The following is a 16,475-nucleotide window of genomic DNA, read 5'->3' as shown; positions in this document are numbered from 1 at the left end:
ATCGCCAAAAAGCGAATGCAGAAAACGTGGACTCTCGCGCACCAGCCGTCAGATGCAGTGTCTCTCCACAATCTCACCTTCAAGTTCCTCGCTCTTTCCAGACTGTCGTTCGCATGGTCAACAACGCAAAAACTAAGGGCTGTTTTGCAGTACATAAACCCATTATCGCTAAAAATCAGAGTCAGGAGTGCTCTGGGTGCAACCAATATATAGAAACGGGATGATCATGGACTCAAAAGATTTCGGTTGAGCTATTTCGTTTTCATTTCAAAGGTGCATGTGTGGATGGTGTGAATGGTTACACCTGTCAGTGCCAACAAGGTTACACTGGTTATGACTGTAATGTTGAGATTGATGAATGCCAGTCTTCCCCTTGTGTTCATGGTAAGTTTGTCCACTTAATGCTAATAGTGAAAATCAAAATACAGTTACACGTAATCAAACGCGCGGAGGACTGTTTCAGCTGACTTCCAAACACCGAGAAGTACGTTGAAACATGTACTTTTTTCTGTTAGTAAATATATCGTTTTTGTTGTTGATGATGATGATGATGATGATGATGATGATGATGATGATAATGATGATGATGATGATGATGATGATGATGATAATGATGATGATGATGATGATGATGACGATGATGACGATGATGATGATGATGATGATGATGATGGTGATGATAATGATGATGATGATGATGATGATGATGATGATGATGATGATGATGATGATGATGTGGAGGAGGAGGAGGATGTTACTTATGCGTTAATTGAAGACAGTGACTGCACATAAATACCCAAATTAAATCAAAAGGTCTACAGTTTTAAAGTTGAAAGGAAAAACAACCACGAATTTTTCACGTATCTGTTAGGGACATGTCTCGACAAAGTCAACGATTTCACCTGCAACTGCCGAGCTGGTTACACTGGAAAGAGATGCGATGAGGACATCAACGATTGCCTCTCAAGTCCATGTGAAAATGGTACGTTAACTGTCACCTAGGGCAGAAATCAACATACAACATTATACATGGTAAAAAAATTTCATTTTGTGTAGTCAACTTTACTTGGTTGTTTGTTTATTTTTACTTTACTTATTTAATTATTCCTTTTTTCGATGTTGTCGTTATTCTTGCTTTCCCCGTCTTTCCTTTCTATGTATTCTTTTCGTCCAGGCTCGTTCCCTTGTTTGGTGAGCCTATTTCCTAAAGTTCTCTTGTAGCAGCCATTCAAGAGCAGCTTTTCTAGTCAAGCACCGAGCTATTTTCTAACGACAACATACCTGGTTATTCCCCCAAACGGTGTGTACTGCAGTTATATAATTCTTATTCTTTCTCTTTTCCTTTTATTCAGGGGCCTGTATAGACCTTGTGAATGATTATTCGTGCAGGTGCAAAGTGGGCTTTACTGGGCGAAATTGTGATGTAGTCATCAGGTATTGCACCGAAGATTCTTGTTATCCCAATGTGGCTTGTTCCAAGAAAGGCGAAACAATTACCTGTGGTCCATGTCCTCTTGGCTTCACCGGCGATGGAAAGAGCTGTGAAGGTATAGTAGCTAATAATAATAATCTTTGTCTCATGGCAATTTACCACGTAACAGTGTTTATGAGAAACGTCAATCTCGTACCCAGAGTTGCCACGCTCTTTGGCCAGCGGCTGGTGGCTTGGAGAGGTTCTGGGAAACTTGAACTTTTTCACCGCAGAAATCCCGCTATAAACAGGCGCCCATTCGTGAAAAATACCCTCTAAAACGACGCAAACCATTTCCAAGAATTAACCCTCTAGATTGGTAAGTAGTAGGTTCAATAATGCTTTCTTTGACGTCGTAAGCACCATATCACTTGAGAAATACGTCATAATTTCCGAACGGCGGCTATCTTGATTTGCCTATATTTTGTAACGTCTAACCAAACCTTGAAATTACAACCACTAAAAGATCTAAAAAGTAAAACACAATCTTGTCATTAAAAATTCTGTAAGAAACCAGTGTGTCAAAATTCGGTCTGTGCAGATAGATATTGCCACCGTCCTCCCATCCAAGCCTCCCCGGTATGGGGGAGGGGGGGGGGGGGGCGAAGTAAAATAGACTTGACCGGTTTATATTAGTCAAATTGTTCCAGTTGTTACTTTTGGTATCACGTTTCTTTCAGACATTGATGACTGTGTTAACCACGCATGTCAAAATGGCGGATCGTGTATAGATGGTGTCAACAGCTACTCGTGTAACTGTCAGGAAGGATTTACTGGAGATCGTTGTCAAACTGGTAATGACACTTTTAAGGATTTTCATTTCAACATGAATTTGTTTGGTTAGACCTGATTTTGAGAATGGTTGTACATGTCTGCTAAAACCAGCATTACGTCACCAATAAATTGAGTTCAGAAAATGTAACAATACAGAGAATAAGTGGCGCGAAATGCCGAGTATGAAACAGTATGTTTGCGAGGTTTTTGGGCTTCATAAGGACAATAGAAATGATCTAATACGACACGAATGGAACAATTATGTTAAATTTAACAACTGCATCCTAATTAAAGTTAAGGAAATCAGAAGAGGAAAAAAAAACAACAACAACGTCGTAAGTCAAAGACAAGACAGAAAAATCGAGAAAAGGCATATTGAGTATGTCTGGGCTCGACGAGCTGAAAAGAACGGACGTGATAGTTGTGCAAAAGAAACCAGAATGGCTACGACACTGAGTACTTATTCCCCTATTTTAAGTTATCATTATTTATTATTTGTTCTAGATATTGACGATTGCGTTAATCGGATATGTCATAACGGTGGATTGTGTGTAGATGGTATCAACAGTTATTCGTGCAACTGTGTGACAGGATACACTGGAGATCATTGCGAAACTGGTAAGACGCTTAAATTTTTCGTTTCAAATTGAATTTTTTGGCCAGAAGTGATTTCGAAATTCGAAAAGCGTTACGCAGTGTTACATAAACCCAAATTTCATACAAATTCGCTCTTACTAATTTTGACTGTTTATCCTTTTACCGCTTTTCAAAGACATTGACGACTGTGCTTATCGCACATGTCAAAATGGCGGTTCCTGTGCAGATGGTGTCAACAGTTACTCGTGTAACTGCGTTGCAGGATTTACTGGAGATCATTGTGAAACTGGTAAGACCCTTAATGTCGACGACAGTTTTCGAATTATGAAATAAATGATAGTATTTTTAAGCCTGGTGAATGAATGAGAATGATATATTATTCCAGAACGTGACACGGGCATACTCGGAAAAAGGAAATCCGAGTGCTCCTATCAGGAGTCGAACCTACGACCTTCCGATTACTAGTTCGGATGCTCTACCACTGAGCTACAGCTAGAAGACTCGTGGGAACTAAGGCCATTAAACTAGGTTCATGGGACAAACATCCTGCATATTCTGCTAGGATTTGAACTAGTAATCGGAAGGTCTTTGGTTTGTCTCCTGATAGGAGCACTAGAATTTCATTTCCAAGTATGCCTCTGTCACTTTCTGGAATAATACATCATTCTCATTCATTCACCAGGCTTGACATATACCATCACGTTTATTTCATATACCACACGTTCGAAATTCAAATCCAAGCCGTGTGCAGGATGTTTGTCCCATGAACCTAGTTTAATGACCCTAGCTCCCACGAGTCCCCTATAGCTCAGTAGTAGAGCATCCGAACTAGTAATCCGAAGAACTTCGGTTCGACTCCTGATAGGAGCACTCGGATTTCTTTTTTCCGAGTATGCCTGTGTCACTTTCTGGAATAATACATCATTCTTAGTTTTCGAATTGTGCAAAGGGAAAACAGATTCAGGTACCAATTGGAAAGATCAACTTATCTGAATGCTAATTGAAATCGGTTTAATCCTTAACGAAACTAAAAATTAATGTTTCATTGAAAAATCTGGATATATTGAGGCATCAGTAAGCGGAGGCGAATTTCCACGGTTCGTGCAACCCTCTAGGACTAGGACATGCTTGTCTGATCGATTTCAAGGCAAGATAGTTTTCAAGGCCAGACACTCGCAAGTCATCAGCCAAAATGTGTCAACACACTGATCCCCGAAAGATATGTTTCGGGTGTTTCTACAGGGTATATGATACTTTACCGAACCGTATTTAGTCTGGGTGTCTTTTGTTTTTGTTTCAGAGCGTAACGTGGTGGTAAGTCAAACCTGAACTAAAAGGACAGAAAATCGAGAAACGTAGACTTGATAGTTGTGCGAATCGTAAAGCATAAAAAAACAGTCTTTGGCTACGACACCGAGTACTTATTCCCTTATTTTAAGTTACAATTATTTCTTGCTTTTTTTTTTTTTTTAGATATTGACGATTGCTTTAATCGCAAATGTCATAACGGTGGATCGTGTGTAGATGGTATCAACAGTTACTCGTGCAAATGTCTGACAGGGTACACTGGACATTATTGTGAAACTGGTAAGACGCTTACATTTTTCATATAAACGTGAATTTGTTTGGCCAGAAGTGATTTCGAAATTCAAAAAACTGTACACAGTTCTACAAAAACATACATTTCATACAAAAGCGCTCTTACTAACTTTTTTTTATCTTCCTATCGCTTTTCAAAGACATTGATGACTGTATTAATCGCACATGTCAAAATGGCGGTTCCTGCATAGATGGTATCGACAGTTACTCGTGTTACTGCGTGGCAGGATTTACTGGAGATCATTGTGAAACTGGTAAGACGCTTAAAATTTCAGTTTATTTTCGAAAACAATTTACCAAATACACCATTGGAAAATGGATTCACGTACCATTCCGAAAGATACACCCATCCGATTCTGATTGAGAGCTAGGGCGCATCGGTTTACCTCTTAATGAAACTGAAAACCAAAATCTGGATTCATTTGCCATCAGGAACGCGTACTAAATGTCCATGATTCGTGCAATTCTTTACGACTAGGGGATACCTGATGGTTTTCATTTAATTTAGTGGGATTACGTTGACATGTCACACCGAATTGTACTTAGATTAAATGAGGGTAAAAAAAGTCGAGACTTTAAGGCATAAGGCTTAGGGCATAAACATCCAACGGTTACTCTTGCAACTGTGTGACAGGATACACAGGAAATCATTGTGAAACTGGTAAGACGCTTACATTTTTCATTTCAACATGAATTTGTTTGGTTTAAGGTGATTTTCAAAAAAATTAGTACACAGTTCTTCACAATCCTTAATTAGATATAAATGTGCTCTTACTAACTTTTTTTTCGCTTTTCAAAGACATTGACGACTGTGTTAATCGCACATGTCATAATGGCGGTTCTTGTACAGATGGTGTCAACAGTTACTCGTGTAGCTGCGTAGCAGGATTTACTGGAGATCATTGTGAAACTGGTAAAACGCTTAAAATCTCAGTTTAATTGCGATGAAAATTTAAGAAATGCACAATTGGGAAATGAATTCACGTACCATTCCGTTTCCGAACGATAAACCCTTAGACTAAGGGCGGATCGGTTTACTTCTTAATGAAACTGAAAAGTAAACTGTGGATTTATTTAGCCATCAAGAACGCGCACTAAATTTCCATGATTCGTGCAACGTTTTTGGACCCGGAGATACCTGTTGATTTTCATTTAAATTTAAGTTATTAAATTTTAAGTTATTATTATTTTTTTATTTGCACTAGATACTGACGATTGCTTTAATCGCACTTGTCTAAACGGTGGATCGTGTGTAGATGGTATCAACAGTTACTCGTGCAACTGTGTGACAGGATACACAGGAAATCATTGTGAAACTGGTAAGGCGCCTACCTTTTTCTTTTTAACGTGAATTTGCTTGGACAGAGGTGATTTCCAAAAAAAGTAGTACACAGCTCTTCACAAACCACAACTTCATACAAATGCACTCTCACTAACTTTTATTTTTTTGCGCTTTTCAAAGACATTGACGACTGCGTTAATCGCACGTGTCATAATGGCGGTTCTTGTACAGATGGTGTCAACAGCTACTCGTGTAACTGCGTCGCAGGATTCACTGGAGATCATTGTGAAACTGGTAAGACGCTTAAAATGTCAGTTTAATCGCGATGAAAATTTAAGAAATGCACAATTAGGAAATGGATTCACGTACCATTCTGAACGATAAACCCATTCGAATCTGATTGAGAGCTAGGGCGGATCGGTTTACCTCTTAATGAAACTGAAAAGCAAACTCTGGATTTATTTAGCCATCAAGAACGCACACTAAATTTCCATGACTCGTGCAACGTTTTGGACCGGGAGATACCTGATGGTTTTCATTTAGTTGATTTACCTTTAAATGTCACACCAAATTGTACCCAGTTTTAAAACTGATTGAAAAAAAAAAATTCTAAAAGTTTGACATTCAAGATCTGTCCAAATAGATTTTCTGCCACCCTTCCCTTCCCACCTCCCCGCTATGGAAAGTGGGGAGGAGGGGGGGGGGGGGGGTAAAATAGACAACAGGTTTAGTGAAATTGTCAGCTGTTACTTGACAATTAGTATCACTTTTCTTTAGACATTGATGACTGTGTTAACCACAAATGTCATAATGGCGGATCGTGTATAGATGGTCTCAACAGCTACTCGTGTAATTGTCTGGAAGGATTTACTGGCGATCTTTGTGACACTGGTAAGACACTTGAGAATTTTCATTCAATATGAATTTGTTTGGCCATACCTGATTTTGAGAATTGTGTAACATGTCTGTCACAATGAGTCCAGAAAATATAAACTACAGTGGATACGTGTCGCGAAAGGTCGAACGTCGAGTAGAAACCAGCATATTTCTGAGGTTTTGGGCATCCTAAACAAAATAGAAATGATCAGAAAACAAATGACACGAATGGAACAATTATCTTAAATTTAAAAAGTACGTACATCTTAACTAAGATAAAGGATTCAGAAAAAGAAGAAAGACAACAACAACAAGACTAGCAAGAAAACGAAGAGAACTACCACGACCCAACTATATCGTAACTTACACCTGAACAGAAGATACAGAAAAAGCATGTTGTGTATTGTCTGAGCTTGACGAGCTGAAAAGAACGGACGTAAAAGTTGTGAAAACGAAAACATAAAAAACCAGTCTTTGGCTACGACACTGAGTACTTATTCCCTTATTTTAAGTTTTTATTATTTCTTTTTTGTATTAGATATCGACGATTGCTTTAATCGCACTTGTCTAAACGACGGATCGTGTGTAGATGGTATCAACAGTTACTCTTGCAACTGTGTGACAGGTTACACTGGAGATCATTGTGAAACTGGTAAGACACTTAATTTTTTCATTTCGACGTGAATTTGTTTGGTCAGAGGTGATTATCAAAAAAGGTAGTACACAGTTCTTCACAAACCGTTAATTAGATACAAATGTGCTCTTACTAACTTTTATCTATTTTTTTTTTCGCTTTTCAAAGACATTGACGACTGTGTTAATCGCACATGTCAAAATGGCGGTTCTTGTACAGATAGTGTCAACAGTTACTCGTGTAACTGCGTGGCAGGATTTACTGGAGATCATTGTGAAACTGGTAAGACGCTTAAAATCTCAGTTTAATTGTGATGAAAATGTACGAAATCCACAATTGGAAAATGGATTCACGTACCATTCCGTTTTCGACGTACGATAAACCCATTCGAATCTGATTGGTTTACCTCTTATTGAAACTAAAAGCACACTCTGGATTTATTTGGCCATTAAGAACACGCACTAAATTCCCATGATTCGTGCAGCCCTCTAGGACTAGGGGATTCCTGATGGTTTTTATTTAGTTGAGTGGCATTACGTTTGCATTTCACACAGAATAAAAGGGTAAAAAAGATAAAAGGGTAAAAAAGTCAAAACGTTTGTGGCTTAAGGCATAAACATCCAACGTCTGTGCAGATAGATTTCCCACCACTCTTTTCTCCCGACCTCCCCGGTATGGAGAGGGCGGGGGCGGGGGCGGAGGCGAGGGGGGGGGGGATAAATTAGCTACTGGTTTAGTCAAATTGCCCCAGTTGTTACTGTTGGTATCTCTTTTTTTAGACATTGATGACTGTGTTAACCACGCATGTCATAATGGAGGATCGTGTATAGATGGTGTCAACTCCTACTCCTGTAAGTGCCTGGAAGGATTTTCTGGAGATCGTTGTCAAACAGGTAAGACACTTTTAAAGAATTTTCATTTCAACATGAATTTGTTTGGCCAGATCTGATTTTGAATAATGTCGTACATGTCTGCTAAAATCAGTAATTCGTCAATATATAATCAGTCCACAAAATATAAACATACAGAGAATAGGTGTGAAACTGGTAGGACACTCACATTTTTCATTTTAAATTGAATTTGTTTGGCCAGAAGTGATTTCGAAATTCGAAAAACGTTACGCAGTTCTACACAAACCTAAATGTCATACAAATGCGCTCTTACTAATTTTTTATCCTTTTTTCCCTTTTCAAAGACGTCGACGACTGTGTTAATCGCATATGTCAGAATGGCGGTTCCTGTATAGATGGTGCCAACAGTTACTCGTGTAACTGCGTGGCAGGATTTGTTGGAGATCATTGTGAAACTAGTAAGACGCTTAAAACTCATTTTAAGGACGGTGCCTACTAATACCGAAGTATTTTTGTGCGGTTTATGACTATGCGGGAAAAGCAGATTTTAGCAAGAGCTATTGGAATCCAAAAAGAAAATTGGGGGTAACCACGCATTTTTCAGAGAAAATTAAGCAACAATATCTCTAAAAAACGCTAAAATATAAACCAATGTATGGGATTTTTTTCCAAATTGAACCTTAATTATCTCTGAAAAATGCATGGTTACCCCCAATTTTCTTTTGAGATACCAAGAGCACTTGGTAAGTTCTGCTTTCCCCGCATAGATTTAAACCGCGCAAAAATATCCCTGTATTAGTAGGCACCACCCATAGGAAACCCGAGTATCTCGAGATGCGCAGAACGTATGCGCAGTAACAATAGTAGGCACCGTCCTTAATGTCGATAACAGTTTTCAGATTGTACAAGCTCCTGTAACTGACTGGATTTCTGTCGTTTATTTTTTTTCTAAAAAAAAATTCATCTTAAAATAAGTCAGATAGGTGTTCGTTTACGAGAAGATAACCATTTAGTTATTAATTCTCTGGGCTTAGCATCAATGAAAACCTGCAGTTTTCCAACGTGCGCGCTTGTGGCCCAGAAAGAATGCGCAATGCAAATGAATGGAATCATCTTAAGGTCCGTAAAATGTGTGAACACAAAATTGAATTGACCCAGATGGGATGGAACCAGTGAGAAAGCGCTAGAATCGTATAACAATGTAAAAGTGATAACGAAAAAACTTGAATTTTTTATTGACTTGAGAAACAAACGACCAAAATTACAGAAATTAAAGCCACCAATACGACCGTCAAAATGTGGCCTCCGTGAAACATCATAGTGCCTTGTCATACGAAACCGTTGTCCGATCCTTTGTGATAATTCTAGGCCATCACCTCCACTGGATCGTCCGAGAAACTCGGATTTCTTAACGACGGTACCTACTCTGTAATTATGGGGGTAGTCACAAAGTAGATCTTAGCTGAGGTTGTTGAAATACAAACAAAACATTTGGGAGAGCTACGTATTTTTCAGAGCAACAAAGCTTCAAATTTGAGCGGGCACTGTCCGTAAAAAGTTGCGGGATATCTGAAGTCAGTTAGGGCTCTATTCCCTGCCCCGTTCCTTCCCAAGCTGAATAGGTTTTGAGTTTCTTTTGTATCGATTTAATGTCTAGCCACCTGCAAGCTAACCCAAAACGCTACAAAACACGCCCAACTGTCAGAAGGGCAATGTAAGACATACCTTCAAGGAGAAGAAATTGTTTTAATCTGCAAACTTAGGTACAAAGGAATAGGCAAAGAGAAGCTAAAGTGCACAAAGGAAAAACCAACTTTTACTGCTAGAGTAAGTGTACGCCTTCAACCTTATGTTGTTGACTACACGGCTCCGCTGGGAAATTAATTGTCAAGTTCTAAATTTATCTTTGACGTCGTATGTTTTTGACGTAAAAGTGATTTTATTTCTTTTCATGTAATGAATTCAATAGCCGTGTTTACTTTTCAACCTGTTACCAAAACACCAAACTAATTAGACAAAAGTCTTCCATTTTTCAGAGCAAAGACAAAAAAACGAAGTTTTATAGGACCCGTCGTCATAATTTAACTCCATTTTTAAAAAAAAAAAACATCTTACAGCTGGCAATTGTCCTGGGAACTGGACATAACAATTTTTTTCGAAGAGGACCCACCTTGTTTGGGCTAGGGGGGTTATCGAAGACACCACCTATCGCGTGAATATTACCGAAAAACTTTTATCGGCTTTACAATTTGAGATCATCTAGCAAGAGTCAGCATTGCTACATAAACAAGAAAAGTGAGGTTTGAATCTCATTGTCATTTTTTACTGCTGGATAGAGGGGTGGCTATGCAAGAAAGGCACCATCTCTTGAGGTTGAGGAAGGGGGCTACAGGCAGAGGCGACCATCTATTTTGTGGTTTGGTGGGTCCTGTTTGAGAATAGTAGTTTTGACCACTTCATCAAGGCTTTTCACTGGCGTGTAAAAACAATACCAGTAAAGGAATATTTTGGATTTACGCTTGCGTGAAATATGGGAATTCTCCGTTCTTATTGGTTTCAATCACCAACAGAAAAAGAAATCGGCCGACAAATTGTTACGTGTAAAACAGCCCATTGCGACTGAACCTTCTAAGCGGAAATTCTTAAAAGACACCTCCACTCTTGAAATAAATTAACGTTAAATTGTTGAAAATACAATCTAATTTCAAATTTCGTTTTCGTTGGAAAACATGGAAAAAATACTTCTGTGTCGGACAAAACAGAATTCGATTATCGCCTATTTTTCATTTTAAATTTCTTGGTTTTCATGGCGTAATATGGTTGTTCAATTGTTTCACACAAAAGAACTTCTGCTCACTGACAATAGCGGCAACCGTATGACGTCATGAAATCCAAAATGGCGGCGCCCGGGAAATTTAAAATCGAAAATAGGCGATAATCATATCTAATTCGTAATACACTTGAATGTCTCTTCTACTTTTCAAACTAAAATTTACAATTTAAACACTATTCCCGGCAATTTAAGGTCAATTTGTTGTCGGAGTGGAGGTTCCCTTTAAGTTTATGATCCCTTAATTCTTTATAAGCGACAAATTCTAAATACCTCCCAGATTCTAGTAGCAAGGTAACCAAGGGTACTTGCCCGAGGGAAAGCGAAGGAGGACTTAAGGAAGGCGCTTATTGTAACGTTACTTGTGTTTCATTGCAGAGGCCTGCCTTCCACCTTGGACTGTATACAAGAAAGGTTGCTATCGGGTAGCATTTTCAATGTTTGCCTCTCAGAAATGGAAGGCTGCATTGCTGAGATGCCGGAGAATTCGTTCACACGTGGTGACAATATCATCAGAGGAAGAAAATGATTTTGTTGCCAAGCTGGCCAAGGTAAAATGAATATGTAGAAGATTTACATAACGACCACAAAAAAATGTTCGCTTTTGCACAAAGGACGACTTTGCCGCAAGTGAATGAAACAAAAGCACCCTTAAAACTGAATGCATAAGGAGGCACATTTTTTCTGCCAATCAGTTTGAATTTTGAAAAAAAAAATTTACATTGTATTTGTCTTGACACATTTCTCGAGTTACCTTCTTCTTAATAATTCTTGGAGAAATTCAAACCATACGTTCACCAAATTTTATGATAATTAGGATCGCATTTCTCAACCTCTTTCAAGGAAGCGATTTCCTTCGTTTTTCCTTCATGAATTATTGATGAGCTTGAGAACGTTTTAGAGGAACTGAGACTTGAAGGGACTATGTCAGCTGGGGCACATGCGCAGTAGAGTCCGGTTAAGACTTACTTCCATACAACTGGTCTCGGGATTTTTGCTTTTCCACCATTGAAAAGGCTTTCAAAAAACAAGAAAAGAACGTTTGTAAAGAAACGATTCAGCTAACTTTCCGAAAATGAACGCTATTCAAACAGACGAATAAATAAATAAATAAATAAATAAATAAAAATGCTTCTTGAACTCTCCATCGGTATTTGAAAAAGTTGGGCCCACGATTTCAAAGGGCTTCTCATCAACCCGCGCATGCGCCTGGGGTGACATAGTCCCAAACGCTGATATGCTATGAGAAAACGTTACAATAGTCTTCTGCTCATGCAACGGGTCTTTGATGTTTGTGGCATTTCCCGCGTAAGCGTTTTCGAAAGATTCCGTTCTTTTGCTGTCCACACTAAGTCCCCACCAACATTAATGGATTTTCGTGTGGAAACGCTTACATTTCGAGGCGTTCGGGCTTTACGTCTACACTACTAAAACGATCTTGGGTTCCCAAAAGAGAACGTAAAGAAATTTCACATATCTAAGCACGCGTGTATCACTCACTCGGTCAACGATTCCAAAGTAAAGTGGAGGTATCAAGGAAATTTGACGTCATTTCAAAACCCAAAAATGTTTGTCTGACAACAGAAACAAAAAACAATTGTCCAGTTTTGTTATAAATTATCACCCCAGCGAATAAAACTGTCGATTGGTACCTCTAGCCAGACATAGAGTAGGTTGGAATGGATTGAAACTTGAAAAATGTTAGGCTAATGTTTTTCAAGTTCTGGCATTTTTGTTTTAAAATGCGCTAGAACAGATCACGAGTTGTCACTATCAAGAATTGAGTTGATTTCTCTCCTCTCTTTGTTCTAGAATTATTTTGTAGCAAAGTGAAGGTCTTATTTCACCATTTTTAACAAAAGAGGTAAAAAAAAAACCCATGATACTCCCCCTTTAACGTACCGAGCAGAGTATTTCTATCTCAGTACGCTCGCCAAAAAGGCCTTCATCCTCTGTTACGGTCTGATAATGACTTCGGAAAGAAAAGAATTAAGAAGAATTCATAACGCTGACTGTTGCAACCGAATTCTAGGCATTTGTTAAGAAGATGCAACTAGGACAAGTACATGTGTGGCTTGGACTGAGAAAGAACCACGCCCGAGCTCCATATCAGTGGGAAGATGGTACCTCCTTGGGCAGTTACTCTAACTGGGTTCCAGGGGAACCGAACGGCGAGCTGTGCACAGAGATGTTGGTGTCTGGGACATATCAGTTCGGGAAGTGGAATGATGTAAGATGCGACACCACGCGTTACGAGCCAATAACAGTCTGCGAGAAACCCTTGAGAGAGGGTGAATGATTAAGATTGAGAACTAACAATTTTTCCTGCATGTTTTGATTTCCCGAACACCTTTCAAAGCTGTGCCTCTGTGAAACATCGCAGGCAGTGAATCTCACCCAATGACCCCAAAATATCTTGCCTGCGTTGTTAAAATGAATCAAAATTGCGAAATTTGGAACTGACTATTACTGAAATTTTTTTACCCCTTTACCCAATTACTTTCTTTCTTTTATTTACTTTCAATAAGATGCGGACTCTAAAGTTCAAGACTCAACCAACCGTCACTCTTTTCACTACCGTCAATCACTGCAGCGGACCTCATAACAAAAACGTTTGGCTCAACGGGGTCAAAGGTGATGTTCGTGTACTGTGCATGTGCGGAGATTGGCGGAATTCAATCCACTTTGTCGGTTTCTGAATTCTTTGGGACCGGTCGGTTGTCGCCGTAATTATGCCAATCGTTAGTTGGGGTTGAAGTAATATATCACACACGAGGAAGAGTGTTTCCTCCGATTGCCAAACACCGAGAGGTAGGTTAGAAAAACGAGGCGCAGCCGAGTTTTTGTTAACCAACTTCGAGGCATTTGGAAACAGGAGGAAACACTCTTTCGAGTGTTTGTTATAGCTTCTCAAACTATTGATAATTCTTGGAGAAATTCGAAGCAAAAGTTCACAAAATTTTATGATAATTAAGATCACATTTGTAAACCTCCTTCACGGTAGTGATTTGCTTTGTTTTGGCTTGAGAAGTTTATAGTCCGCATGGTATTGCAAGGGGCCGTAGGCTCACCCTGGCATCTTAGGTTTTCAGCCTATACAGGCTATACGAATTCAGTTGTCGGCTTTGCAACGTTGTTCAGAATCTACTTGGCCGCAATTTATTGTCTTCTGTGGACCAATTTAAGTAGTTGAAGGTTATTATATTATTGCTACTCTTGTTCTTTTAATTGTGAAAGAAGTGGATGATTTCAAGAGATGGGATTAAGTCCCCTCGCTTCGATGCATCAGCAGTTCATTTTAACATTTTAAGCTTGTTATGTATGCAAATCTTTCTTATTGTTTTAACATTGGCCTGATTAAAGTAGGCTAGCTTGCATAGCAAGCATTATCTTACGGTTTTTGATACATTTCCTTTTTTGACTGTGGGAGGGATAAGGAGACAGAGCAAATTCTGCCCCCCCCCCTCCCATTCCCCAAGCTCTTTCCCAAGGTATCTCCTCTTCATGTCTCTTTCTCAGGGAACGCGTTAAAGGGAACCTCCACTTCGACAACAAAATGACGGTAAATTGTGGGGAATAGTGTCTAAATTCTAAATTTTAGTTTAAAAAGTAGAAGTAACATTCAAGTGTGCTAAAAATTGGATATGATTATCGCCTATTATCGATTTTAAATTTCCTGGGCGCGGCCATGTTGGATTTAATGACGTCATATGGTTGCCGCTATTGTTAGTAAGCAAACAGTTCATATTACGTCATGAAATACAAGATGGCGGCGCCCAGGAAATTTAAAATGAAAAAAAGGCGATAATCAAATTCTGTTTTGTCCGACGCAGAAATATTATTTCTATGTTTTCCAACGAAATTTAAAATTAGATTGTATTTTCAACGATTTAACGTTAATTTATTTCAAGAGCGGAGGTTTCCTTGAACGACGTCACCATCCCTCCAGTCCATAAGTTGTGCCCTCGATCCAACTTTTGCGCAGTAAAACCAAAGGAAATCCTTTCTGCGCTGGCTTAAAGTAGGTAGTCGGAATGCAACTTTAAGTACCGAACACTGTAAGTGAAGAGCAAAGGGAAGGTGCGTTTATAGAATCGTCAAAGTATTTCAACCTGCTTTACCAAGATTATAAACTTGGCTTTTCATTATTCTAAGCACTTTTTTCTGTGATGTGAGTGCTGTCATTTTATTTAGTATTTTACAAAAACAAATAAAACAAAAGCAACAACTTGATTATCCTTTGACTTACGCGTGGTTGATAGTTTTTAAAAGGTAAGCTTATAGTTGCTGTCACTTTTGCAGACATTTTTAAGATTTATCGGTCTCACTGGGTGCCTTGACTGTCACTGACTGCCTGACTGCATTACGGAATGCCTAAAGGCTGGTTTTCACTAGGACATAAGCATAAGCATAAAAATTAGCAAGTGAGAACACTAGCTACATAAACATAAGGACAGACGCACGCACAGAAAACCATTTCTTGACGGAATTCTCGATACCAGCTCTTCTCAAGCTTGTCCCCAGGGCTGCGACGAACGTCGTGGCTACCCCGCGGACTGCCTTGGGGACGAGATTGTTGAGCTTGTGCTTATGTCGTCCCTGTTCTCACTGATGGAAAACTGCGACATAACATGACATAAGCATAAGCGTAAGCACAAGAGGAACGAACACGTTTGCTCTTCTTGTGCTTACGCGTATACTTATGCTTATGCCGCAGGTGCTCTCACTTGCTTAAGGGGCGTTTGAGCTTCTGCTTCTGTCCTAGTGAAAACTAGCCTTAAGCAATCGATTGGTTGCTTAGATTTGCTGGATGGATTGTATTACTAGTAAGGGTGGGTAGATAACATGCAGTTTTCAAATCGATCCAATACGAAAACGATATTTACCGATATCCATGTTATGACGTCACCTTCCATGTTTCGTCTTGTGACGACATCACTCCGACGGGTAGACACTCGAAAACCAGGTTGGTCACCATAACTCCAAAACTGTACGATTTGACCTGTCCGATTACTAGAAGCTAGTAATCGGACAGGTGATAACCAATCAAATTCAATGAAAAAATTGTGACCAGGTAAGCTGTCCAGCTTCAACTGGAAAAGAAAAATGGAGGAAACTAACTGGTCCAGTGACTTTTATTCAGACATTTTTTCTTTTCTTTAGACTTTGACAGCTTCCAAGACTGAGATTCTCGTATTTTGTTATTGGCACAATTAATTGGTAATAGGACTTCGTGTCGTACAATTCAAGGGTAACCAGGCTCGTAATTTCAAATCAAATTTCAAATTACTCGCCCGATTACTCCCTGAATTGTACTCCACTCAGTCCTATTACCATTACTAATTAGCTTGCGTTTTTGGTGATGACCCATTTTCCTGTCGTAAATTTTTTCTAATTATTTTTTTAAACAAACAAAAGAGGGAAATAGCAAAGTTAAAATAACGAGGAAAAATTAAGATAGATCACGGTGCTCGGTTGGGAGAAAAACAGTTTTCTGTATGCTTGTGTAATTAAAAAGGTACAGCTTGCTAGTGTAAAAGTTTTGTTAAATTGACTTTTGG

The 16,475-nt window shown here is 39.0% G+C and overlaps 1 protein-coding gene across 50 annotated transcripts in view; it reads left to right on the top strand.

Annotated features, from left to right (window-relative positions):
• LOC146471570 (uncharacterized) overlaps positions 1-15,152 on the top strand; it is a 99,112-nt gene extending 83,960 nt beyond the window's left edge. For 24 of the 50 annotated variants that reach the window (XM_085120070.1, XM_085120040.1, XM_085120058.1 and 21 more), the window contains 15 exons: positions 2,152-2,265; positions 2,750-2,863; positions 3,018-3,131; positions 4,316-4,429; positions 4,582-4,695; positions 5,241-5,354; positions 5,647-5,760; positions 5,904-6,017; positions 6,501-6,614; positions 7,138-7,251; positions 7,402-7,515; positions 8,013-8,126; positions 8,429-8,542; positions 11,293-11,465; positions 12,947-15,152. In XM_085120070.1, coding sequence (XP_084976196.1) covers positions 2,152-2,265; positions 2,750-2,863; positions 3,018-3,131; positions 4,316-4,429; positions 4,582-4,695; positions 5,241-5,354; positions 5,647-5,760; positions 5,904-6,017; positions 6,501-6,614; positions 7,138-7,251; positions 7,402-7,515; positions 8,013-8,126; positions 8,429-8,542; positions 11,293-11,465; positions 12,947-13,213 — 1,922 coding nt within the window. In that variant the 3' untranslated portion in view covers positions 13,214-15,152. The remainder of the gene's footprint in view (positions 1-2,151; positions 2,266-2,749; positions 2,864-3,017; positions 3,132-4,315; positions 4,430-4,581; positions 4,696-5,240; positions 5,355-5,646; positions 5,761-5,903; positions 6,018-6,500; positions 6,615-7,137; positions 7,252-7,401; positions 7,516-8,012; positions 8,127-8,428; positions 8,543-11,292; positions 11,466-12,946) is intronic. The other 26 variants (XM_085120076.1, XM_085120074.1, XM_085120062.1 and 23 more) reach the window with 24 other exon arrangements.
• The last annotated feature ends 1,323 nt before the right edge of the window (positions 15,153-16,475 follow it).

The sequence above is a fragment of the Pavona decussata genome, unplaced genomic scaffold (genome assembly GCF_977016875.1).
Source record: "Pavona decussata unplaced genomic scaffold, jaPavDecu1.1 SCAFFOLD_102, whole genome shotgun sequence".
Lineage (NCBI taxonomy): Eukaryota > Metazoa > Cnidaria > Anthozoa > Scleractinia > Agariciidae > Pavona > Pavona decussata.
Note: the sequence above shows the minus strand (reverse complement) of the source record. Positions and strands in the feature narration are given on the sequence as shown.